The following is a 27598-nucleotide window of genomic DNA, read 5'->3' as shown; positions in this document are numbered from 1 at the left end:
TCAGTCACATTTGACCAAGCATGTGAGGTGACCTAGAATTGTAAGCACGAGGCAGACAAGCTGTCAAATAGATAATGGCCGTGCAGCCAAAAAGGTTGCCACTCTTTTTATTGTATAAGACTCAGGAATTAATGCACACTACAAAACAGAAGGGACAGTCTGAGGATTTTGTCACATAAACTCCCTGCTTCACACACTGGGATTACAATCGTGGGCTACAATCATGAAATAATCATCTCTTTCACCATTAAAATGTGATATAGCATGAAAGTACGTCATTACCCTTGGACACTATTAATATGAATTTGTTACACTGGTGTGGGCTTTAAATGGCAGCAAATCAAAAATATCATCGCCACCATGTATCGTTCTATGGATTATGATTATTTTAAATGACCAAGCTATGACAATCCAGCAATCCCAAATCATTAAAGCAACTCTTTAAAACATTTAATGTAGACTGGAGATTTGTGAATATTTTCCTTGCGATATTATCATTTTCAATATTAACCTTTCTCCTCATGGACTGGGACATAAATCCTGCTGAGAAGGATGGAATAATAGCCTTTCCTCTGTCACAAGTGTTCAAAAATGCTCGATTTAGGGCCGTTAATACCTTCAATTCTAACAAGCATAAGTTTGGGCCATAAAATTAAGATAGAAACTTAAAGTGTCCAGATAAATAGCTGGAATTGGTACATTAAAATAATAGAGTTTCGTTCTGTTGCTTGTTGACAGAAAGCCTGATATCATCATTTCCCATTTTTCAAAAATAATAGCATGTTTAACGTGCTAAACAGTCCCAGTATTATGAACCTGTGGAAAATTCAGTCCCACCCATCACTTGTTTCAATTTAAACAAAATATTGTTCAAATACTGAGTGCTAATTTAATTGTTGGAGGAATTATACTGAGGCCAACATTAATCAATCGCATCCTCCTCATCAGAAGCCACGTCCCAAAAAAATAGAGGCTCAACATCAGGGTGCAACCCTATAGCCCCAATCCTCCAGTCTTCCGAATGGATCGCTCTCTGTAAGAGCAGCCCTGGTGTACTTCCCATTTTGCAAAAAAAAAGGGATAAAGGGCAAACAAAAACCATCATCTCCCACTTTACATTCAAGAGAGCATTCAAAAGACAAGCTTGTGATCAGTGTCCGACCAAAGCCACTTCCGACTGATTTACAATTGGTGCATTTTTTGTTTTGTCAGAGATTGCATTGTTAGACGACGCGCAGCAAGTTAGAAAACAAAAATGATCTCGTAGCCGATCTTGCCTCTGTCGATGGTGACACGGCTCGTTAAAAAAGGGAAAAGAAAATACCAGGCTACCAACTTCTGAGGTTTCCCCTCTTATATTTTAATGCTGATTTCCTATTGGCATAAGTGGTGAGTGGTTTGGTTGGGGTATACTAGGCCCGTTTTAACTCTATGCAAGAGAATGGATGTCAGTGAGTAAAATGGCAAGAAAGTCTCATGCATTTTTGGAGCACAGTTATAAACTTTACCATGGGTTTATTATACTTAACCTGGAAGTAATTTATGCTTTTAGCAAAATATTGGGGAAAACTTTATTTTCACCAATGATTCCCTTCAAGAAACTCGTTCAAATTTTAAAAAATAGACATATTTCTGAATTTAATACGCAGTTCATAGATGCGGAACAATAATATACGCTTTCCATTAGATTGCAAAGACATGAGGGCAAGCATGAATAGAAAAGCTTTATTTCATTAGGTGGCCATAAAGTTAGCCAATCAAAAAATTTATTAGCCAGTTTTGAAGTTCATCAACCAACCCATTAAATAGAATGATACCATGACACAATGCCTTTTTCACCAGATTATTAGCCAAAACAAAATATATATCGCTACATAAAGCCTGTATTAATAATCAGTGAACTGGCAAGTAGGCAAAGTGATCCTTGATTAAGTTAATGATGGATTGCATTGCTGTGAAAGGCCTGGCACTTAAGTTGAGAAAACACCACAACAAGCTTAATTTAGGCCTCATTATGTCTGTTTACAAGAGCAGATTTAATACACTTGAACACAAATCCGTACTTAGATCCAATCATGTTTTATGAATGCTTCTTGTACCCCCAGCAAGATAACATTGTGCTTTAAATTCTGCACTGACAAATGAACTTTTTGGCAGTGTTCAAATATCCCTTTATTAAAACTTATACTCCCTAAAGCATGCAATTAAAAGCCATTTGTTTGCACTTGCCACTTTGAAGCTTTGACCTCACAGTGTAATCTACTGTCCGTTTCTCAATTTAACAGAACAAACAATCAAACGAAGATCTCATCCATCATCTAATTCGACACTAATTTGAATTTAAATAAATTTGAATAAATTTAATATTTTTCAGAAGTATCATCTGTACATGAACTCAAAGCTCTTCTGTATACACAATTAAAATTGTACACAGTTATTTCATTAAGAATTCTGTGTCTCAGGGTGGAATTTAATTCCCCCTCCCTTTTGCAGGTGACCTTGGAGATTGTGGAGATCCCACTGCCTTCTGGCCTCCCTCCATTGGAGTCAATTTAGCCCCTTAAGGTAGTCAATCAGCGGCAGGCAGGGAATTGCCAACTGGGGAGGCCATCCAGCAGACCCTGTTGGGTTTTCATGGCCTTCTGGGATGGAGGGGTCCCTCATTCAAAGGCACTCTCTGCCCAATTGAGGGATGCAGCATCGTAAAGGGGTGAGCCACAGGAAGCCATCCCTCGGCATTTGGTGCTGATCCCCCCTCCTCCCATCTGTGGCTGCTCCTCCCCTCCCCCGACCCCTGGGGAACCCATACAACTCCACTTACATGTCTCCAGAGGATTAATTGCCGATCCTCTGGGTAGACCCCAATGTAGTAGCAGCAGTGGCCACCAATCTCTGTGCGCTGCTGCCATTTGAGAACTGTTGCCCTCTGATTGGTTCGCAGTTTTTTTGGGGGGGGGGGGTTGGAGGTGAATTCCACCCTACTGGGGCCTGAATTCAGAGGGAGACTTGCCACTATCCACGTAAGTACCTGATTCCCTCAAAATAGTGTTGCGCCTCCCATGGGGAGGTAGCATGGGGCTCTGCCCCGTTCTCTAACAGGTGGTTAGGACCCACATCTTCGCCACTAAATTCTGAAGTTTTCCATTTCTATATTATTTTTAAACCTTATGAGGCCAGCATACTTGGCTTTTGTTTTGATACTTTTCTTTTGTTATGAACCGGCTTTTGTTTTGATATTTTTCTTCTGTTATGAACCCGTGTACCTATTAGCACAGCAAGGTTCCCTCTAACTTCCCTTCAGTGCACAGTCCATTGTGTCACTGTGTTGTCTCTTTAAGATTGCCACTCAGCTGCACACGTGCACATCTCCAAGTGAATACGTTTTGTGTGTAGGCGCTTGTCTCCTGTGCGAAAGGTTCTGAGGTGTTGCGCGCCTGCATCCCACTGTAACATTGCTGCACAGGTAGTGATGAGAAATACAAGTGCCATAGAGAGGATCTAGACCCCATGGGCACGATTTAACGGAAACATTTCTAAGAGTCATTTTGGGTGCAATTGACGGGGTGCTTCTCGACCGCCGCGTTGGCGAGGTCGTGGACCATATTTAATGGCATTTGATGCTGAAAATGAGCTCCCATGAGTGTCTCGCCATCACTCGCTGTCTCATAGATCGTACAGTGCAGAAGGAGGCCATTTGGGCCATCGAGTCTGCACCGACCCACTTAAGCCCTCACTTCCACCCTATCCCCGCCACCCAATATCCTCTCGCAACCTTCTTTTCGACACTAAGGGCAATTTAGTGTGGCCAATCCACCTAACCTGAATGTCTTTGGACTGTGGGAGGAAACCCAAGCACCCGGAGGAAACCCACGCAGCCACGGGGAGAACGTGCAGACACCGCACAGACACTGACCCAGCGGGGAATCGAACCTGGGGCCCTGGCGTGCGAAGCCGCAGTGCTGGCCACTGTGCAACCGTCTGATTTGCCAGACGTACGCCTCAGCCTCCCGCTGCTAACAAGGGAAAGTTGTTTTTGAACACTCCATCACCACTCACTCCCAGTCAACACTCAAGCATGGCAGCGAGCAGACCGGATTCCCACTTTGGCGATGCCAACTTGGACAGGCTTCTCGATGCCGTGAATGAAAGAAACTGCACCCTGATCTCCCGAGGGGGGTCGGAGCGTCAGCCGCAGGGTCACCAATACTACCTGGGAGGCAGTGGCAGCGGTTGTCAGTACAGGCAGCATGACCAGGAGGGCTAGCGTCCAATGTCCGAAGGAGACCAACAAACTCCACTGAGCTGCAAGGGTAAGTTACCACCTCTCTCCTGGCATCAAATCTGATTGCTGTTCCTCAGTTCCCAAACCCCACGCCCCACTATGCACAAATCACTGGCTGACACCTCGCACCCTCCTCACATCCAATTTTCATGTTTGTTCCTCAGCAGCCCCTGGCACCCACCAGCACAACCCCTTCATGTCCAGTTGCAGTGCCCACAGATGCCACCTGCTGTAGAGCCCTCCCCCGATCTATCAAGTGTGCAACCTACAATGTACTTTCTTTGTCTCCACAAGAGAAGATACCCCATAATAGGTGGGAAAGAGCCAAGATAGGGGGTGGGGGGGGGGGGGGGGGAAGAGTATCAGAGATCCGAGTCTTCACCCCCTATGAGAACGGGTCCTGGAAATTATGGAGTTGTCCAAGAAGAGAGCAGTCACCAACAGTGAGGTTGACCTGCACCCCAGAGGAGAGGACCCAGTGCCCCTTCACCCAGGTGACCTTTCTCAAGCGAGTTGTTCATGTGAGACAAAATGATCCTTCCCGCTCACTGACTAAATGTCCATTATCTCGCAGGATCTCCATTTAGTGGGGCCAGGCCATCTGGAGTCATCGCCTCCCCTGCCACCCAAGAGACCACCTCAGAGGAGAGCTCCGATGGAACCACCATCGAGGCATCACAGCCATTAACCACCCTCCACCAGTGCAGAGACACACACCTCTGTGGACGATATTAGTGGAGAGGTTTCTGGGGCACAATATGGTGGGCACCACACAGTTGCTGATGCACATCATGTGGAGGCAGAAACATCCGGGGGAGACAGTAATTGGAGTGTTGCTGGATCCCAGGACTCAGCTGAGTCCCAGCCAGATGCCGAGTCTCTGGACAAGGTTATCCCAGAGCTGATGCAGATGCTAAGACACGGCCGTGAGATTCAGGAGGAATGTCAGCAACATTCCAGTGAGTGCATAGCCGATTGCAGTCCCAAAGGCTATGGGCACAGGAGATGCATGGCACTGGCAATGCACGGCACCAAGGACAACATTGCTCGGGTGGTGACCGCAGTGGAAGGCCTGCAGCACGACGTCAGTGTCTTGAGTGGTGATGTCCAAGGCATGGCTCAGTCTATGACGACCATGGCTGAGGGCCTCGACATCATGTCCAATGCCCCATCCGCAGCGGGACATTGTTGAGGCACGGCAGAGCGTGGCCCAGTCACTGAGCAGGACCACTGAGGATGACGACACCATGGTGAAGGCAATGGGAAGGCATCAGGTCTGGCAGAGTCAGATGATGCAAAGACCTCTGGAGCTCATTCCAGCTGCCCCTCCATCCCATGGAATCCCCCAGGGCCCTACAGGCACTGTCAGGGAGGAGGAGCATTGGAGGCTAACCCGGGGCCTGCCACCAATGACGCAACAGCTGTTTCCAGTTCTTCCGAATCCCCCCTCCTGACATCGGCTCATCTCAAGGGCAGCGGGCAAAACAGGGTGGCACGGTGAAGCCAGTAACCACGGTAAGTTGGTCGGGGCCCTCCGGCTCCAGGCCCTCCAGAGGACATCCGACAAAGGCATCAAAGGCCACTTGCATTGTCACTCTGCAGTCATGTGCTGAGTAACAATGTGTTAACTTAGCAGCCACATGAAGAGATGTAAGAATATATTCAACGAAGCTACAGCTTTCTGAGTCTGAACTCTGATTATTTCTAAATTATAGAACCAAGAGGTCACGGTGGCAGCAGGATGTCTGTGGGCAAAATGCAAACATTTTAAAGGAGGTTAATGCTGAATTAGGTTGAAAAATCAACCTGAATTAGTGCCAGAGAGAGAGAGAAAGAAACTGTATCTTGCAAAAACGAAATGGGTGGCATCGCAGTGATAAATATACAGCTCCAGCCCAGAGTCAAGTGGGAAGGCCGTTGATGTTGGAGGGGCATTTGAGAGGCTTAAACAAAGGTGCAGACTAGTGGCTTTCTCAAGGCACCAGTGAAGAGGAAGATGTCGACCTATTGTGGGCAGGGGGGAAAGGGGTAAATGTATTTTTATCGCTGGGAGGTGAGTGAAGACAGTCGGAACCCAGAAAAGATTCCGGAAACATTCAGCACGCACCTCCAGGCAAAATCAAATCATAGGATTTACTGATATGAGCAGACATACAAGCTTGTTGACAATTTTCCTAACGAGGCTGAAAAAGGAAGCAAGATAATGGACAAAGACGAAAGGTTGCTGCATCAGTCCCATTTGGGGACTGGGAAGCACCAAAGATCAGAGGGACCTTGGTGTGCATGTACATTGGTCCCTTCAGGTAGCAGAGCAGGTCAATGCAGTGGTTAAGAAGGCATATGGTATATTGCCTTTATTAGCTGAGGCATAGAGTTTAAGAGCAGGGAGGTCATGCTGGAACTGTATAAAACGTTGTTTAGACCACAGCTAGTGTACTGTGTGCAGTTCTGGAATCCACATTATAGGAGGGATGTAATAGCACTGGAAAGGGTGCAGATAAGATTTACCAGGACGTTGTCTGGGCTGGAGAATTTTAGTTATGAAGAGAGATTGGACAGACTTGGATTGTTTTCCTGGGAGCAGAGGAGACTGGGAGGGGACATGATTGTGAAATATAAAATTATAAGGTGGGTAGATAGAGTAGACAGGAAGAAACTTTTCCCCTTGGTGGAAGGACCAATGACCTCCTGCCCCTTACCTTTAAGGGGGGTAAGGGGCAGGAGGTTTAGAGGGTATGTGAGGAAAACCCTTTTTACCCAGAGGGTGTTGAGAGTTTGGAACTCGCTGCCTGAAAGGGTGGTTGAGGTAGACACCCCCATAACATTTAACAAGTATTTAGATGTGTACTTGTGATCCCAAGGCATACATTGTTTCTGACCGGCACAAACGTGATGGGCTGAAGGGTCTTTTATGTGCGGTATGACTCTAAGACTCTAATTGATTGGAAACGATGAACTCTCAATATCGGAGGCTGCAGACACAGCCAGAAAACAGGGGCCAGGATATCATGGCCTCATCACGGCGTGTCCCCACCCTCCTCGAAGGGCGAGGTGGGCCATTTAAATTGCCATTTACTCCAGTGAGACCATAATATCCCCCTGGGCGGGAGGGGCTGTAGAATCCAGGCCAGGAAACAAAGAGTAAAGAGACAAAGATGATCTCGACCCAAATGATTGACTTTCTGTGATGTCAAGAGAGGCAGCAGGGTTAATATTTTGAAGAAGCAACAAACGAATGCACACCAGGCAGAGAGAACGATGTGCAAGAACTGTGGACCACCACATGATTTCACAGACGGAAGGAAATGTCGCACTTATGGATCAAACTGCAGAGCTTGTGGAAAGAAGCCAAATCCTTCGAAAAAGATGTACGGAACAAAGAGAAATGGTGCTAAATGAATGATCAGACGCACAGCAACAAAGCGAATGAGAAGGAAAAACAAAATATCTGGAAAGTGACGATAGGCTTGAGGACACAATAGGCATAGGAGCCATAAAATTGCTTGAAATGCTGTTCCTAGAGCAAACAAATTCACACAACTATTCGGATCAGGAGGTGGGGGTTAAATATAAGCCCACAGATTTAAACCGGAGCTGAGGTGTGACATCAAAGCAGAGAGTGACAGCATCCCACTCAGACCATACCAGAAGATCTTCCCTCAAATTCTGAAAGAAAGTGGGTACCCAAAGAAAGGCATTCTGAAACCAAGCAACATTATTGTAAAGATGCACTTTCACAGACTGCATTGGTGAACATACAAGGTACTTATCAATAAGAATTGTACAGCAACCTCATGACTGTAGCTTGCTCCCAAAATGTCTCTGCCTAGGAGTTTCTCTCACCATGGGGTCATTCCCCACTCGAGTCCCGATTGGTCACACAAGCCATGTGGCCCTTCCTCTGCTGTGTTGCCTTAAAGGACAATCACCACAGTTATGCTAATGCATGACAGGGGATTAGAAATTTGACAACTAGGAACATCCCAAATCAGACACACAGAGGAATATATGCTAACTATATCTTCTACGTCACTGAAATAAATAGTCCTTCTATTCTGGGGTTGAGCAGTTGCAAATTTAAGAGCCCTTCTTGTTGATTTCCCTTGTTTCCTTTCTTTTATTTTATCATTATTATTTTTGGTCCATGGATCGATAATTGAGATATGCCTTTAAGTCGAGCAGAGGAAAGTAGAGGACTCCAGGTTTTGAACAGTTTGCTTTCTGGAACACTGTTTTCTCGAGTTTTGTATTCGTGAAAGGAGGACTCAGACTTTTTGGTGCAGAGTATATTGGAAGGAATCGGCTCAATAACTGGCAACCAAGCGGTTGGCCAGGGACGGTCTTCTGCCTGACAAGTCAGTGATTGGTTCCTGCCAGGTGGTTTTTTTCCAGAGAGAACATGACAGAAGCCTCCAGACCCTCAAAGGGAGAGGAGCTGTGCTCCCTCCCTCTCTCTGCTGCCTGTTGCCTGCTAACTCTGAGAGTCTGCAGTGAAGATCATTACAAACTGAAGTAAAGAAAGTACCCAACTGAAGGCCTAAACTTGAGAAAGAAACTAACAAGACATCCATCTGAATCAAAGATCCTTATCTTTTTATTTTAATATTATTTCTCTTCCCTTTCCACCCTCCTTCTGTGTTGTTTGTCTTTGTCTGTGTGTAGAGGGTGGGTGAGTTACAAAAGGAGAGGAGGGCGTTGGGAATCAGATAGTAGAGAGCCAGTTGTATTTTGTTGCCTTTTTAATTATAATTATTATCAATAATATAAGGTTACTTGTGTTTAAATTTACAAACCTGGTGACTGTAGTCAATTAAACTGAACCAATGCCTACTTTGTTGGGCTTTATCTGCATTTCCTTCTTGTCCAGTTCCAGAGGTAGTTCCCGTATGGTGGTTTATGGTCCTGGTGTTGGTGTTACCTCTCCCTCTCGTGTTCGGTGTGGGGAGTTCAATTTCACTTATATTGTGAATCCGAATCAAGTGGGCTGGAATTGACAGCGCACTAGCCCAGGGTGTCGTGACACAAAGCAGCACGCTATCTAAGTACACCGCCAGATCAAAGATCTAAGTATAAAGACTCATAAACTCCTGAACGTAACCCTATTTAAACGGAGTAGAGTTAGAGATGAGACCAACAAAGATGAAGAGTTATAGATGTTCTCTCAGCAAGTGACCCAGCAATGACCTGACCAGATACGAAAAACACAGCTAGCAATAGGGCAATACTGGTATATCAGAAATGACGTCTCACTAGACGATGCAGTTCTGTTAACTGGATCCAGAATAATCATGTTCAAAACACAATGCAGGAAGAACTTCCCCAGAGTATGCATAAGAACCCCATGGGAATGGAGATGTGTAAGCTCAGAGACAGATCAAGTGTGTACCGGATAGGCATCCACATAGACATCAACAGAATGTTGTCTGCATGCAATTTAAGCCAAAAATACAGAAATACATGGCACAAAGAGAAGATGATAGCTCCTGAAGTACCAACCAGGCCATGGCATACAGTGAGGGATGGTTTACTCATACACAATCAAGAATGGTATTATAGTTGCGGCCTACAACTCAAGAGTAATGAGAAAAGCACACTCAGATGGTCAAGAGAACCCTCTCAAAATGCCGAGAGATATGTGAAGACCAAACCTTGCCTTGTCCCTCCAACCTACACCTCTCAAGGCTGAAATTAAATCACCCGCAGAGCTATTGAATGGAAGAAAGTGTAAGACAACACTGCCAAGCAAGATACTTCCTCCCAGTGACCAGGAGGGAGCAAGACAACAACTCACCGATGCACAGGTAGAGGGAAGTCAACATTTCAATGAGCATGCTAAATTCCTGACTTGTTGAAAGAACAAACTGGATATATACAGATCAAATCAGGAAAACCTGGAACCCAGCAAAAGTTGTCAGTGAACTTAAGGGTCCAAAGTCATGCATCATTGAGACCAAAATCGGTCAGCAAATGAGAAGGAACAGGATTCATATTCAACCTACTCCTAAGCAGGAAAAGCAGGGGCCGAAAGCATCAACAGCACCAGAAACATCACCAAAAAGCAAGACAACTTCAACAGCATCACCAACAAGTGGTGCAATATCAACAACATCACCAGCAACCACATAATTTGCAACATTAAACTCAACTCCTACAACACCTGGAACAACATGTGCAAGTAGAGGCACAACATCCTCCAACCTAAGCAAGACTGTGAAGAATGTTTTTCTTAGATAACAAAACAAACTATCAAAGGCTCTGAAGTTTATTTATAAAAGTCGATTGTTAACCTTATTTAAACAGTTAAATGGATACTGAGGCATTTTATATATTTTTTAAAAGAATAAGTGATGTTATATTATTCATAAAGAGCTACAGATGAATTGTGATGTGAATATATGTTCCGGGGTGGCGCATTCACTGTTCCACTGCAGTAACATGTTAAGTAACAATGAGCGTAACATAACGCGCAGAAAACAGCCCTGTTTTGGGCTCAGCTTGCCAGTGCAGGAAGAGATCGGGGCGCGATTTTAAAATGCCGCCCGATATCTCAACCCCTGCTCCACCGCAGCCTCCTTACCCCCCACTCCCCCAACTTACCTCTTAGGGGGTCATCAAGCCCTGCCCCACCCTACCTCTTAAGGGCAGGGCACCCCCAGGACCAATCCCTGGCATGGGCAACCTGGCACATGGGCACCTTGGCACTGCCAGCCTGGCAGTGCCCCTGCAAGCCCGGCAGTGCCACTCAGGTGACAGTGCCAAGATGTCCAATTGTCAGCGGGAGTGCCAGGATACCACCCTGCCCAGTGCCTGGCCGCCTGGGGGCCTCATTGGCTTGGGAGACCCCCCATGTGCCACGTTTGAATGGACCAGTGCTAAACAGTGCCATGTTGAGGCCTCCCAGGCATGGGTATTACTTCCCAGACTTTGAGAGAATTGGGCGCCGACATATTTATTGAGCCTTATGGCTCACTTAAATATGTTTATCTGGATCTCGTTAGATCTCGCGAGGTGATCGAGCATCGTAAATCTCGCGAAAACATCCTTATCTTGTCGGGCGCGACAAGGTCATTCGATCGCTCCCAATGTGTCAGTCTACCAATCACATAGAGAATGCAAAAAATATACCTGACAAAACTCTCGAATTCTGAGTCGAAAGCCCGATTATTTCAAATGTAGGAAAACCAGAAGACATTGCATATAGCTTCTACTATCTTTCTCAATGCTCTCTGCAGTAAAACATCACCAGGTAGCATAAAGATTAGGGGGATTTAACATTCCCATTGTTAGGAAAGAATCAGGGCAGCAGTGACAAGTTTCTGTTCCGTTCCAATCATTTCCCTATTTTAACCCTGCTGAATTTGACAAAGGAACTTCCATTAATAAATGCAAATCAGTGTCAAAGTTATTTTAATGCATTCCTAAATGGGATGCCCCCTCCATTGCTTAAATGTATTGAGAAGCCTGGAGGGCCTTTTAAGATTAGTTAGTTGTTCCTTGGTTGGGCAAGAAGAAGCAGGAATGTGCTTCCTGGCTCCAGAAGAAAAGTCCAGGCCATTGACATCCCATTTGCAGTTCCCCAGTCATGAGACACTCTCAACAACTCTTCCCATGGCTGGCGGAAGCGTTCTCTTGGCCTTACACCAACCAGCTATGACTTTCTACCTGAAACGGGTGAGCATTTGGCCAGTGGCATTCAAATGAAGTCCAGCCGTTAAAATCTGCCAAGCCTCTGTCAATGACTCCCTCGTGGAATTATTATTCACTCCCAGGGTGTTCCTGGCAGCTGTTCAACTCAACCCCACAGGTTAAGGATAACACATAGTTTCTGTCATACTGTAATAAACATACCATACTGAGCAATGTAGTTGTAAAATCTTTCGACATTCAGTATTGTCTGACTCAGGGCAACAACAACAATGGTAAACTGAAAAGAAATTTAAAATGGACGCCAAAAAAATAAAAAGACACCAATAAAAAAAATCAATAGTTATGTAGTGATTGCAGGATGATATATTTGCTTCGACAATTAGTAAATTATTGCAATTGGAAGGAATATTTTGGCCAAGTTTGTAGAAAATACCAGTTATCTCATAGGTTATTCACATAATTTCTGGACCCCCAATTCCATGTTTTCTTTCACATATGTGCACAGCCTTGGAGCTAGGATGGAAATCAAAGCACTGACCATTCCTGAATATCCTGCTCTCGCAGACTCTGCATGATTTCTCTTCACAGAACTTGCCGAAGTTTTGGGTTCGAGCAACTCGTTCAAACAGGTGATGTGCAAACGCTGAGAGTTGCTGTCCAATGCGAACAAGTTTTATGTGGCACGAATGAGAAGTTGCGGAATTTAAGGCAGGGTCGGTGCTGTGGATTTATGTTCCCTCTATGAACTACATTGAGTCACTTGCGGCCTTTCCACTGCAGATGATGCTTTAGCATACCGCATGCCAATTTGCACCTTTTAGCTGTTTTGTGGGCATTTTGGCGGGCTGAGTCATTCAGATTGTTTTGATATTCAAACAGTTCCAGTTCAATCTAGTCTGCAACGTAGTTCCTATTCTCTACCCACCCTACACAGATTGTCATTTTATGTTGGATAAATGATTTCATTGCACTTTAATTCCAGGATGGTTTAATGCTTTATTTTATCAGCATTTACAAATGAGCAATGAGGTGTATGTAATCATAGCTTTCTATTGAGCTCCTGTCTTCAGGCTAAATTGGTTTCAATCATATTTGTGGAGTCAATGGCAATTTCAGAAATCATTTTGTCCTCTTTAACAAAGTGCAAAGTAAATCTTCACATAAAAATAAATATCTCAAATGCTCCAGTAACATAATTAAAAAAGACCCTCATCATCCATGTGTAGAAATGTGCTGTGATTCTTATGGGGAGAAGCATCAACAATATTTTTTGAATAATAGCTGTACATTCAACGTGAATAATGTACACACAGGAAATGTGCTGCCACTCTCTACAATTCCTATTCTTTAAATGCTTATGGGTAACAACTATACTTATCTTCTCAATCCAGTCTTAAAACAAAAAACTGACTGAATAAGTCAACTATGTCAAGGTGCCAACCAAGGACACAAGATGCAAAAGCAATCAAGTCGCATTGGATCAACATAGGGATAGATGATGAATCTCACCATCTTTCCTGTCAAGCTATATATTATGCGATTAAAATTTCACTACAATGAAATTTTAATATCATCTCTCTAGAGTTTATATAAAGCTACATTTACTACAGTTAATATGGTTTTCACCGAAGAACTGCTCGGAATCCACTCTGTATTAAGTGCTGCTAAAGATAACAAGGTTAACATGAAAAATACCCAAGATTTTGGTTGAAAAAGACTTTCTGGATGATGTCTGTATTTTACAGCAGACCATTTAAGATGATGCATTCATTAAGATGAATTCCTGAAAAAGCTCGCAGACCTTTACAATGTCGTGTTTGACTCAAAAACAACAGTCTGGTTTTCCAGGTTAAAAACTTTAGCTCCAACTGCAAAAATTATACCTCACCCAATGAAGGGTGGAAGCTCGCTGCACACCATCTAGGGCAACTACAGCTTAGAAATGGCAGAATAAACAATTGCTGCATGATGATATGGGGAATATGGGTTTCAAAACCATTTCCGCTTTCCCATCTTCAAAAATTATACCGAGGTAATCTTTATAATACCTTAGGCAGGGCCTGCTCTAGTTCATGAATAAAATTGCATGTTGCAGGATTTGTAGGCTATTTGCTAGTAGTAACCAAAGAGTGCCCACCCTGCCTTGCATGTGAGGTTCTGCAGGATACCACGAAAGATATAAATATCACTGTGGGTGCATCAAAAAGTATCAACAATTATTACCTGAAGAGGTGTTACAAGAAATTTCATCTGCTGCAACGAAGACGAACTGATTTCTGCAAAAGAAGATAAAATTGACAACACTGCTTGGTGACAGAGCACGTTTGACTGGAAGATGTGCTAGCTGCCCATTGATCTGATGTTCAAAGATGGGAGGGGGAAATTACTTAATTAAATGAATGTGGTGGGGGGTGGGGGGGAGGAGCTTTCACAATTCAGAAATTATTTAATTAACCATGAATTTTGATTTGGTGAATGATTTTATGTACATATACATATATCTCTAACCAATGGCCATTTGAAAAAAATGTATGTAAAAAGATTGAATTAATGTTCCAGATATTGGTTTATTCTTTGCCGGACATGTGATTTAAAAAAAAAAGACTTTTGTTTTGCACAATGAATGTATTACCTGATTAGCATGCAGGGCTTTTAATGATATTGGTTGTTTTCAATTCATTGCACAATAAAGCTGACAAAACAGATTCTCACAACACTTGGTGTTCAAAAGATTTTCCTTGCAAATTTTCATGCAAACTGAAATAGTGCAAGCCTTTAGGAAGGCTAGTTTTTTTAGGCTCTTGTGTGACATCAACAGCTTATTTGTAAATCTGTAAGTATAATACTTATCAAATAAGGTTCTGTTCTTATTGACAATTATTGTGATAAAATGTTCTTTGTCAATTTTGCAAATATGAATTTGCATTTGGAAAACACTAATTTCAGAGGAGGCCCATTTTCTTTTGTAAAGTATTATGATACTGTAAACTGTTCTTCAAACCCACTCATGTTTTTAACCATGTAGAACTGTCTTTTCTAATTGGCTGTGAGGAGGCAATGTGAATGAGACTACTAAAGAAAAAGTTGTTGGATACCGCTCATGAATTTCATTTCGTTTTGTTCTATATTCCATGGGATTTTTGTTTTTTAATGAACAAGATTTTTGAAATAAGTTAAGCTTTTTCCAGAACGTGTGCATCTTGGATAATTTGAAGAAAGAAAATCCACTGAGTATATTTACATTTAACGGAATAGCATAATCTATCTTTGAATATTTTGGAATCATGGGAATGGAGGTGGAATTTCAGCATGGAACAAAATAATCTGTAAGTAATATTTATGCATTTTTAAAATTACAGTACACTTAGTATTTTGTTTCAAAACAACGGATTGATTATTATACATGGTAAAGTAATTTAAGGTCTTAACTGGCCACCATTTCTTCATATAGAAATCCATGATTAATATTCCGTTTGACAAAATTTGGGTACGCCCTATCATTTAATATAAAAGCTAATCTCAGATATCTTTTCATTATTAAGCCATTAAATGGACAAAAGCATACATCAGAAAAGATCACGTAGAACAAACAATAGATTGAATACTTGCATTCCAACATTCCCCTAACTGTTTTTCAATAGCCAAAAAACGAAGCACTTATTGCAAACATTTATGAGTAATTAGCTTCAGTCTACACAAAATCATACCATAGCATCTAAAAGCATACTGGTGTAGCGCATGCAAACTGGAGTTTATGATACTGCATTCAATGTACATAGTGCATATGCATGGATATCGAAATGCAAACAGTCGTAGCTAAATTTATTCAATGGCATATATTTTGATCAAGTAGTTCAATGATTTTCAAGAACGGAACCCTGGTTGCAAGCTATGATACACAAGCCAGTACACTGTACACAACAAAAATGCACCAATCAAATCAAAAACCACCAGGCAGCCAAACAAGGCAAAAATCCTTGCCCTGGGGCTTTGCTCAAGAAGCCACACAGTGAACTTTTGTGATGGATCTGTCAGAAGTGATACAGCTTTGCAGATAAACTGATTCATCAAGTGAATATGCACTGACAAAATGACAATCTGTCCCTCTTCCCCGAGACTGATAAGGTACGAAAGGGCTTCAGAGTACCACTAAGTGTGAAGTGACAAAGGGTCAGCACAAATCCTTTAAGGTGCCATTAGTACTTACATACTCTTCAATGAACATGCTCTCAGCATACTTGGTGACAAGACTTTAGCTATGGGCATGCATTGTGTAATACATAGTAGCTTGAATCAGTTGTTCTGCTATTTGTGATTTTGTTCATGAAACAAGAGTAGTTTATCTTTCTGAAACAAGGTTTAGCATATGTTAGGGGTGCAGTACTCAGTTAATTGTGTTCAATGATCTGCTGCTGGTTTGATTACTCAAAACAAAAAAAAACACTGGCCCTTATTGTTCTTTTTTAAAAACTTGTCCTGTGATTTGTGACCATTTTGGTGGTATCAATTTCATTTACTTCTGTGCCACCGTTTGTGCAATCTCACTGCATTCCATAACCACATCTAATGAAATTTACTTGGAAGAAAGAAAATTGCAAAAAGAAATTGGAAAATAGTATTTAAAAAGAAATAAACAAACAAAAAGAAAATATCGTGCTGTTTTGCATGTATGCTATTTACAACTGAAGGTTTATTTCGGTTCCACCAGAAATATACAACATAAATCCATGGTAACAAAATGCAATATAACATAATGTGAAAGAATAACACACTGTAGTTTTATATGCAGGCGTAATTGCATTCTCGGTTTTGTGCAAGCAGGCAAACACACGACACAAATAAAACAATGTGTGGAGTGATTAGAAATTTAAAAACAATAGTATACTGTAGTTTCATTGATTCAAAACATTGCTTACACGGGAAATTCTACGGCCTTAACACTCCTGAACCTTCCGAAGCAAAGATAAACAAGGGAATCAGTAGATTTAGCACTTCAGATATTTATTGTAAAATCAGTCAACAATGTAACCCAATTGTGATATATTAGACAGCAGTAATCTAGTACTTTGTAACCATGTTCCATTTTGTAGCAAGTACTATTTTATATATATATATATGATATTATCATATTGCAACTAAAAATACCCTATCCACTTCTGTGTTTTAATATGGAGTTCAGTAATTAGCCAGCAATAATAGATATATAATAATTTCCAAAATAGTCTTACTGCATAACTCACACAATTGTCCTTTGTTCTACTAATTTACAAGAAGCAAAAAATAAACTTCTACTGAATGCATTTAAAAGAGACAAGAAAACATGAGTTCCTCGTTTTGCTCAAAATTTGATCATGTAATATGTGAATAAAGCAGGGCAGCTCTATCACATTTCTTGCACTAACAGAGCACAGCAGAGGCTGAAGCATACCAGCAATGAGCCAAGATTCTACATGAACGTTGGCAGGGAAGGGTATATGTGCCATTTTAGGAACAACCAGATATAACTTCAATGGGGCTACCATCTACAAACACAACACAATTTCCCAAAATAATGAAGGTTTCTGCATTGAATTTCAATGGGTTAAAAAAAACAAGTTTCCACTTTAAAGTCCATTCTGTGAAATTGGTCAGTTGATCTCAAATAAATGAGTAAATGGATAAATGTTAAACTACAGCGTGTCAATCAAAATTCCATCGGGGACCTGGAAAGTATTGATAAAGAAACTGTGTGCCAATTATGAAGGCAATTCTCTTTTTCTCTGGCAAGACATTTGGGAACAGAGTTGGAAAGTGATGGTAGTAATGCTGGGATCGATTACTCCTGCCGGGAATCTTTGTGATATGTCAGTTGCGGTAAGTGTGAACACTTCAAGGGCCAATTGTGCCTACAAATTATGAAATCACAAGGGGAATTTGAGTTTTCAGCTCCGCTGTCTAGGTTTGGTCTGTTATGAAAGATAGCGAGCCAAACCAACAATCAATTGATAAAATTCGTGCAAAATAAAATGTTGAGCGTCACAGAATGGTAGAACTCTCTGTGGGGATGTTGTGGTTTTGGTACCAGAGTGCCTCCAAATGACCAATAACAGATTTTAAAAAAGGTTAAACCAATCCCATGTTGTCAAAAAGAATATCAAAGGTAAACAGTATGCAAAAAAAAATATCTAAGAACTAATATAAGAACCTTTTCATTGAATGCTCACATTATCAGCCCTCACCAAATTGCAAATTCGAATTCTTGAGAAAGAAATGTTGCTTGCCTCGTGCAAGTAAACCAAGATCTATGCAGTGATTATATATGAGAGTGATAACTTCAGTTGGGGTTAATGTATCTGCTTTACGTAGCTGAAGTATGGTATGTCAGGACAGGACTGTACAGACCAAACCAGTCAGGCTTTAAGTTTCTCTTGGAGAGAAATACATTAATTTTGCTTTCTACTGAGGTTATACGGAAATATGAATTTAACTTCTAGTTTGGTCGAACATTTAAAGTTTTATTAGCGGCACTGATAGCACCTAGTGCTGCAGTAATGTAATCTAGATGGGTTGGATTTTAAATTATAGGTCAGTTCTAGCACCGTTACAAGATTCAATTCAAAGGGTATTGATCCAAAGACTCTCACTCATCCATTAACTCAATCTTCTCTTACTATTAACATGAATGAGAGATCGGGCAGGGAAAATATATTTCATAATTAGTTAGGGTCTATTCAAAACTGTTCCTATGATCTGTTATTCAGGGAGTAGCTCTGATCTGCTTAGGTGACAAATTTGAGGATGAAACTAGACCCTGAACTAAACCCTTAATCAAAGCCTTGTACATAAACAAAATACAGCAAAAGCTAGAATCTGAAATGGAAACAGAAAATGCTGGAAATACTCAGCAGGTCTGGTAACATCCGTGGAGAGAGAAACAGAGTTAATGAGCAGAATTTTCAAAGAGCTGTCGGGTACCTTATGTGGACAGGATTAAAAAATCTCAGTCCCAGAGGTATTCTCATGATCCCTAAACCTTCAGGACAGTTAGAATTTTCAAGGGTCAGTGATGGGTTGAGGGTGGTGGGGAGAGAAGCCTGTTTGCTGCCAATTAACAGTTCCTTCAGCTCCTTCAGGAGATTATTAAAGAGCCTGCCCAGTGCAGAATGGGATTTTTAGGGCAGGATTCTCCGGCTCCCAGCCACTGTCAATGGGAATTTCCATTGAAGCCACCCCATGCCACCGGGAAACCTGTGGGCGTGGGTGCGTGTTGATGGAACCGGAGAATCCCACCACCAGTGAATGGCCGGAGAATTCCAGACTCTATTTCAGTGAACTCAAACATTTTGGTGCATATTAACGCACAGCTATTGGGTTTACCATGGGACCAAACAAAGTACATTTATCTTTGTCTTAAAACCATTTTTAAATGGACCTACTTGCCCCAGTGCTAGTACTGGACCTTTCTTTTCCTGCAATTTCCTTTCCAACACTTTTTAAGCTATATTCCCTCTTCTACAAGGCTGGCACCAGCCTTTGTTTCTAGCACCACACAGGCAGATCCCACATCCTGCCCAATTAGGCTATTTGAATTTAAAAATATCACAAGCTGAGGCACAGGGCCTGGACTCAAATTCATCCAAGGGCCGGAATTTCCTGGCTGTTCCTGCGAACAGGATCTTCTGGTCCTGCCGATGGGTTCCCCAGTGACGGAGGGTGTGAACAACAGGAATGCCTGTTGACAGTGGCGGGACTGAAATATCCCGCTACCGGCCCTTGGCAGGCTGCTGCCTTTCCCGTAAAACATGCCACTGGAGTGGGTGCGATACCCTATCCAAGGTGCTGGGCTCTTGATCCCAATTTGAAAACCTAGCTCAATGTTTTAAACGTGAACTCTGGCCGGGGTTTTCCCTGTCAACAGAATTTTGGCTGGTCCCCAAATTTTCCAGTCCTACCCATGGAATCCATAGAGCAGTCAAAGGTCAGTTGACTCAGGGGCAAGGGAATCCCAACCTCTGTTTCTCCTCCACTTATGTTGCCAGACTTGCTGAGTGCCTCCAGCAATTTTCTCCTCTTATTTCCAGAACCAAACCTATTGGTCCATGCTTCTCACAATAATCTGGCAGAGACGCCCCAATAAATGTTGTCTTCACTTGACATATTTTTCAGCCAAATATAAATACAAATGGTTTGATAGTTTCTCGAATGGCTGGCATATAAATGTACTGCCAAGTGTGATATGAAGACCACGGTCAGTCCTAGCCTCAGCCCAGAAGGAAAGAAATAGAGTAAAAATGGGGAAATAAGAATACTGGTCTGAACTAGTCTTGTATGTCGTAAAATGGAACACAGTAAAAACTGGGAAATAAAAATACTGGTCCGAGCCGTTTATCCTGTTGGGAGCTTAGGTTGCAGAAGGAGATGGGTTTAATGAACTGGGTCAGGGATGGGGAGAAAGCAAAATCGGCCATGGTTCCTGCTCCTGACTGCTCTCCCGACTGACAATTGCATCTCCTGACTGACAATTGCATTTGTGTGGATGGCGGGTAAGGATAGCATAGATGTTCTTACAGTGAAATAGTATCTGGCCCTCACTGTCACTTGGGTAAGGTTAAATAGAGCAGGGACCTCCTGCTCAAAACAGTCTAAGTTAACAGCTCAAAAGTGGCATAAGCGGCAAAGCAGAGAAGGAGGAATTTATTTTTAGTTATTTTCAAAAAGTGAGCGAATACTATGTTATTTTTGAGATTTGAAAATAAAGTGTATTTTGATCTTCTACAAAAAGCTGGTCAATAACATTTAATCTCGAACATGGAATGTAACAGCACAGAAATGGGCTATTCAGTCCAACTAGACTGTGCCAACATTTATTCTCCATATGAGCCTTGTCTCATTCTACTTCATTTAACACCATCAACAAGTTCCTTCCCTCATCAAACGTTTGTCCAGCTTCCCCTTAAAAAAAAGACGTTTTCTTTGTACTTCATTAAATATGTCAAAACATAAATAATTTTGATTTCTAGTGTGATTACATTGTTGTGAAGTGACCCAACATAAGCAAATTAATTCAGAAGTGTAACAAAATTAATTCAATCTTTTAATGGGGGATGGAAAACAAAAAAATGTGAAACTTTAAATCAACCAAGGGAAAACCCCTCTGTTGGCTAAGGTACACTCATTTCCCAATGGACCCTGTATTGATCTGGAATTGGCCAGTTCCATCCATGGCTTGGCAAGGATTCATTTCAGCCTACAGCCACTGTCGGAAGGGGTGCAGCTTATTTCATCTGGGGTTTAGATTATCAGTCGGTGGAAGTGTATCATATGAAGCTTTGAGTATCTCTCATGGAGCCTAAAGTAAACCATAACTAAAACAACATGTAGTATGACCCTATCTTAAGGAATGTCATTAATAAAATTAAGTTCTGCATTTTTCCTTGCTTACTGTGGAGCATGGCCGATGCCTTGATGAATTGTATGTCGTTTTTTTTTCCAGGATATTTTAAGTTAAAATGGAAGTGGAAATGCTGCTTGAAAGCACTCAACTTGCCTTTGTGAGCAATTTGTTCTGCTCAATTCAATTTAGACTGCGGCTAAACACTCCAGTCAATTTGCTCTTTCCTACTCAGTTTGTATTGAACCATTTTAGATTTTCAAATTAAATGAAAGCAAGTCAAGTTCATTCCAGAATGGCAAGTCAGTATTTTCTCATAAGAAGTTATAAATTTCCTTCATCGTTTTACAAAACAGCTGCAAATTCAGAACCAATCTAAATTGATGGCTGGAAAGTGACATAACAAATATCAAATACCATTGTAGAAACAGTCGCAACTTGATCAAGTTAGAGCAGCCATATCACGCTTAATAGTAGTGGCTTTCACAAATTCACAACTCAGCAACTTTATTTGCAACCAATCATTCCTGAGAACTAGCTCCTTTGCTTCCTAGCACTGAATCATGTAAATTACAACGTGTTAAATCAGAAGACAGAATTGTTTCTTTACCTGTCGCTGTAGGCAGCAGCAGTAGCAGTGGCAGGTTGGGCATACCTGTAGGCAGCGTACCCACCCTGAAACAAAAGAAGTAGCTCAGTCCATTTTGCAATTTCGCAGCGTAGGATGCCCAGGATTTTCAACATTTTATGGAAGCAGATCGGGATTTATGCCTGAACTGATGATTTCACATTTGATGAGCTCAATGGAATATATTTGACAGAGAAACATGAACTGTTAAAGTTGTTAACTGCAAGATACATACCCTTTTCATTGCTATTTTACCATTGCTTGTCAAGTTAGATCTGGCATATAATTTTGGTTTGAAGGGGTTACGAGGGTAAGTAATATATCAGCCCCCTTATAGTATTAGCATCTTCAAAGTATGCAAATATTGGTTTAATATTCTGAGGCACAGTAAATTATTGGACTCAGATTTTCTTGACAAATACTGTACGCTTTGATGGTTAATAATCTAAAATAGACACCAATATTTATTTTTCTGCAGATAAACACAAGTAGTAAAGGATAATTTATTTGGACAGTCCAGTGATGCATTGCATTGGCTACCAATGTTTTGAACCACTCAATGTTAGGATGATATCCAGTGTCCATTATTTCCCATGCAAGGGATTCCCAATCTTGGCTTAGTCATGAGAGAAAGGTATTGAGTAGGGTACAGTCATATCTCCATTGCAACAGAGAAAAACAAATTGGCAACAGTTTCTTCCATACAGCTCTCTTGCACCTCCTAACAGTTGGTTAGGGGGCAGGGTTGGCAAAGTTCTGGAATCAGTGTGGTGCAGGTCAGCTGCCCAGTTTGGGCACACCAAAGAAGAAAGGGGAATAAATTTGAAAGAGGAAATTAAATAAAGATATTATTTAACTGGGCTAAATGAGTCATTTAATGGGACTGTAAATTACTTCGTACTATTACATTGATCAATTGTGCCAAACCCAGTCCCATAACAATTTTGAAATGGTCATTTATTAATCTTTATGACAATCCTTGATTCGAAATGGTGTAAGTTTGATCAATGTTCCATTGGTGAAACCAGTCTTTTAGGTTTACGTATGAGATTAATCTGTAAACGATATCCAAGAAGAGATATGCAAAGGCCTAATCCATGCTGCTGATTTGAACCTGGGCTTTGTTGTTAAGAAGTATTGACTGTATTCACTACTTCATTTACTACTTCATTTAGAGGAACGCAAGTTTACTCTGTTCAAGTACAGCTTACTGCTTCATACAAAGACATTGGTCACCTGCCGCACAAATGTTGAAAATACTGAAGGATCCAATGCATATATTCTCTCAAGATATCCCTAACATATTGATCCTAATGCATTTGTTGGCTCTGTTATTAAAATCAATTCTTTAAAAAATGATATGATGGAATTGAGTCATTCTCGTATAAATTTGATTTTAATTAAACTAGCTCTTGCTAATTTTGAAGTTAGGATAATTATGGATCTGCAATTAAGCAACAGGACAAATAAATGCACATTCTAAATGAATTGTGGGCAGTGATGCATTGATTGTCAAACTGTGAGAACAGCAGAGACTCCTGTTCAATGGGCCAGAATGTTATATCAACCATTTCTAAATGATCTCAGCATGCCAATTAACATACAGAATCCAGTCTCTGTAGATAAAGCAAACACCATTTATGATCCAATTAAAATGTGGTTGGAAGTGTCCGTCCCACAATCCTTTGGGACAGCCAGCCTTGTTGTGTATTCTTGCAAGTGCAATGGGAGGGAGGGGGGCGGGGGTTATTTACTAAACTTTGATAAGTTTAGTTTACATACTAAACTTTTAGCCAAGATATTGCATCTGAAACCAAGACTCATTCACAATTATTTGTACCACAATTCACCCCATCACCCCAAGCTCTAGTGACTCAGCAAACCAAACTGTCTGAAAATGGTTAATATTCCCTGAAAGCAAATCCTTCTTGCATCAACAATTGCCCCTTTTATCTCACAGTTAGTAAAAAGATTTCACAGCAATCCATATTCAATGTGATACTTCACTCATTATCCAGTACTTCGTACCTGTGATAACTTATTGCCATACACAGGTTCTTGATATATTACTCTATAATGAAACAGAAATAATGTTTGGAATGTAAAAAGATTGAATAACCCATGAACCCACTAAGCCATTCCTTTTCAAGTTTGGAATTGGTACTGAACCATTGAAAACCTAAAATCCAGACAAATTAAATATCTCCAAATTTTAAAAAAACAGGTAGGAGGTGCTTCTTATCTATAAGAGTTTTCCCTCTTATCTTGAAAATATTTTCTTCTGTTTCCTAAAGTTTCGTACAATGTAATTTTTCATAGTCTCTGAAAGATGAATTGCAAGGGCTGAGAAGCCAGAATTTTGCATTTTAAAATATTTCTATCAATTAAATTTAATCAATTTAAACGTAGAGGCTGATAATTAATTGCGCAACTTTGAAAGGAAAACGTAACAAAGGCAGCTTCTCAGGGGAAATTCCAATTATACTGTTTTTCGATATGATATAAAATGCATCTATTTGACAAAGTAAAGGAGCATATTTTGCTTTATTTTATTTTGATGTTTGAAGATTTCGATATCCAGAAGAAATGTTAACATCATCTTCTACTTAAAAGATATCCTTGCTGAAAACTAGAACAAAAGTTGTTTTAGCCTTTATCTGAACAATAAATTATGTTAGTTCTAACAATGCGGAAATAGTTTTGAGGATCAAACAAAAAATATAAGTCTAAAAATCTTATGATTCTCAAGCAATAATGAGATTTTCTGCTCCTAAGTCTTCAGGACCAAGTGTCTTAATTCAACATCTAACTTGGTGAGGCCCTAAAAAGAGAATGATGAGAGCTGGGCTCTTTTCCATCTCCTTCATATCTTCATTTATGGACCATCCGCCACAACAGTCCTCCTTCCATTTAAGAGTCGAAAAAGTATAAAGACTGAGACATCAATTCCAATTCTGTTAATCTGGCTCATCTGGTTAATAATGTGGTTGATGTGGTGCCCATGGAATTCCAAAAGACATTTGACAAAGTGACACAAAGCAGGCTTGTCAGCAAAGTTAGACTGTATGGAATAAACGGAACAACAAGAACATGGATACGAAAGTGGTTGTTGGACAGGCAATGGAGAGTGGCTGTGAACAGTTGTTTATCACACTGGAGGAAGGTCTATCGTGGAATTCTGAAGAGGATCCTGTTTCAGGATCCCTGGTTTCCTTGATCTGTATAATGACCTAGACTTGATGAACAGGACACAAGTTCAAAATCTTTAGATAACACACAACTCAAAAATATTGTGAACTGTGAGGAGGACAGTGATAAACTTCAAGAGGACAGAGGCAGAATGGTGCAATGGGCTGAAAAGTGGCAGATGAAATTTAATGCAGAGAGCTGTGAATTGATTCATTTTGGGATGCAGACTGAGGAAAGGCGACATAAGTTAAAAGATCCAGTTCTAAAGGGGGGTGCAAGAGAAGAGGGACCTGTGGGTATATATGCCCAAATCATTGAACATGGCAGGTTGAGAGAACAGTTAGTCTTTTTCATAAATTTAGAGTGCCCAATTCATTTTCTCCAATTAAAGGGCAATTTAGCGCGGCCAATCCACCTACCCTGCACATCTTTGGGTTGTGGGGGCGAAACCCATGCAGACACGGGGAGAATTTGCAAACTCCACACGGACAGTGACCCAGAGCCGGGATCGAACCTGGGACCTCGGTGCCATGAGGCTGAGGTGCTAACCACTGTACCACCGTGCGGCCCTTAGAGAAAATTTAGTTAAGCCTGTGGGGCCCTAGGCTTCAACATTCAGGCAGAGAGTACAAAAATGTGGTATTTATGATAAACCTGCATAAATCTCTGGTTGGCCTCAACTGGAGTATTGTGTCCAATTCTGGGCACCACACTTTAGGAAGGATGTGAAGGCTTTAGAGGGTGCAGAAACGATTCACAAGAATGGTTTCAAGGATGAGGAACTTCAGTTACTTGGATAGGTTGGCGAAGTTGGGTCTATTCTCCTTGGAGAAAAGATTAAGAGGAGATTTCATAGAGGTTTTGGGACAGAGAAGTTGGAGACAAACCTTCCCTTGGGGCAGATGCATCCAAAACTAGAAGACACGGATTGAAGATGATTGGCAAAACAATCAGCTGCGACAAGAAAAACATTGTTTTTTTTCACACAGCAAGTGATTAGGTTCTGGAATGGACTGCCTGATAGCATGGTGCAGGCAGATTCAAACAAGGCCTCCAAGAAGAGAATTGGATAATTACCTGAGGGGAAAAATGTCTGCAGGATCGCGAGGAAGAAATGAGGGAGTGCGACTAAGTGAAATGCTGTTGAATAGGGCCAAATGGGACCCGGTGGGCCAAACAACCTCATTCTGTGCCGTAACCATTCTCGGATTCTAAGATGCTCTTTTGGGAGAGACACGCTTCCTTATTTCATTTTTCTATTCCCATGACGGGTAACAATGAGATGGAGCACGCCTCTGTTGCAAATACCCATCTAATGATGTAATTGCGAACCAGGATACCTTGCTTCTGGAAACCCGCAGATTTTCAACTGAAATTTGGGTCTTTAATTTGGCCCAGGGCGCTCAGAATCTTCCGCTGCGAACCAGCCCCCGCTTGTACGTTTAGACTTATGGCCCAGCCTGCAGCTCAGTGCTGTGTGAAAGTGGCCAAGCTTGCCTGAGGTAGGAATACTAAATAATGTCACTGGAAGCAAAAGTAAATAATATTTTGATGCCACTCTCCAATCTATCACTTTAATGAGCAACAGAACCATTATTCTAACACTATAAAATCTGAAGATATCATGCACATTAAAGTCGCCAGAAAAATGCCTAGAGAACCCTCCAAAAATAGAACAGAAATGGCATGAAGTGTTTGGAAACTAAATGAGAAAAATACCCTGAACAAAATGAAAGCCATTTGCAATACTATTTGTTAACAGGAAAGTAATAATGCTGGTACACATTATGCTAATATTTTAAGTGGTCACCCTGTGTGCATTTTGATACCATAAATTTAAAAGGCATACAGCACACACAGGCTAAAGACTAGGATTATGAACAATTCTATGGATATGAGCACCAGCTCCATTGTTGATTTTCAGCATGTTGTACATTGTGCTGAATACTTTTGACAGGTGGTATAACAAAGAGGAATGACTTTAGTAATGAGTAAAGACTGTGTGTACATCGAGAGTACTTACATAAATGTCTGCCCCATAAAATCCATCTTGATAAACAACACTGCAAAGATTCACACACAAAAAGACACATTCATGTTAATGCTGTTTATATGCAAGAGCATGTATCACAACTACTGCGCCACACAGGTTAGTTCACTGAAAGAATAAAGGTTGAAACACTGATGTTTAAGGATGTTGAACAGATTTTTCTCAAAGCATGTTACTTTTTCAATGTGTGTGACTGTAAACCAATGAGAACGAGTCTCACTTGGAAAACACTGAATAAATCGATGGAAACGATGACTTAATAAAACCAGTCTATGTTTTAGGACATGGTGCTATAGTCCTGCCACAAAATGGTACTGTCTGTTCATTCTGGACAGGGACCAGCGATGGCAAGTGTAGGTAGTTCCCGAATCGAATGCTAACATATGGAGATACATACTGGTTAAGAAATGGATGCAAAATAAGGCACCGCTA

General features: G+C 41.3%; 1 protein-coding gene across 21 annotated transcripts in view; it reads right to left on the bottom strand.

Moving 5' to 3' along the window:
* The window catches only part of rbfox1 (RNA binding fox-1 homolog 1), a 2508969-nt gene that overhangs the window by 23960 nt on the left and 2457411 nt on the right, over positions 1-27598 (bottom strand). For 19 of the 21 annotated variants that reach the window (XM_072481254.1, XM_072481261.1, XM_072481255.1 and 16 more), the window contains 2 exons: positions 27140-27179; positions 21910-21974 (listed from right to left, as the gene is read on the bottom strand). In XM_072481254.1, coding sequence (XP_072337355.1) covers positions 21910-21974; positions 27140-27179 — 105 coding nt within the window. Of the gene's footprint in view, positions 1-14152; positions 14206-16845; positions 16879-21909; positions 21975-27139; positions 27180-27598 lie in introns of all 21 variants that reach the window. The other 2 variants (XM_072481248.1, XM_072481250.1) reach the window with 2 other exon arrangements.

This window comes from Scyliorhinus torazame, chromosome 17 (assembly GCF_047496885.1).
Source record: "Scyliorhinus torazame isolate Kashiwa2021f chromosome 17, sScyTor2.1, whole genome shotgun sequence".
Classification (NCBI taxonomy): domain Eukaryota; kingdom Metazoa; phylum Chordata; class Chondrichthyes; order Carcharhiniformes; family Scyliorhinidae; genus Scyliorhinus; species Scyliorhinus torazame.
Note: the sequence above shows the minus strand (reverse complement) of the source record. Positions and strands in the feature narration are given on the sequence as shown.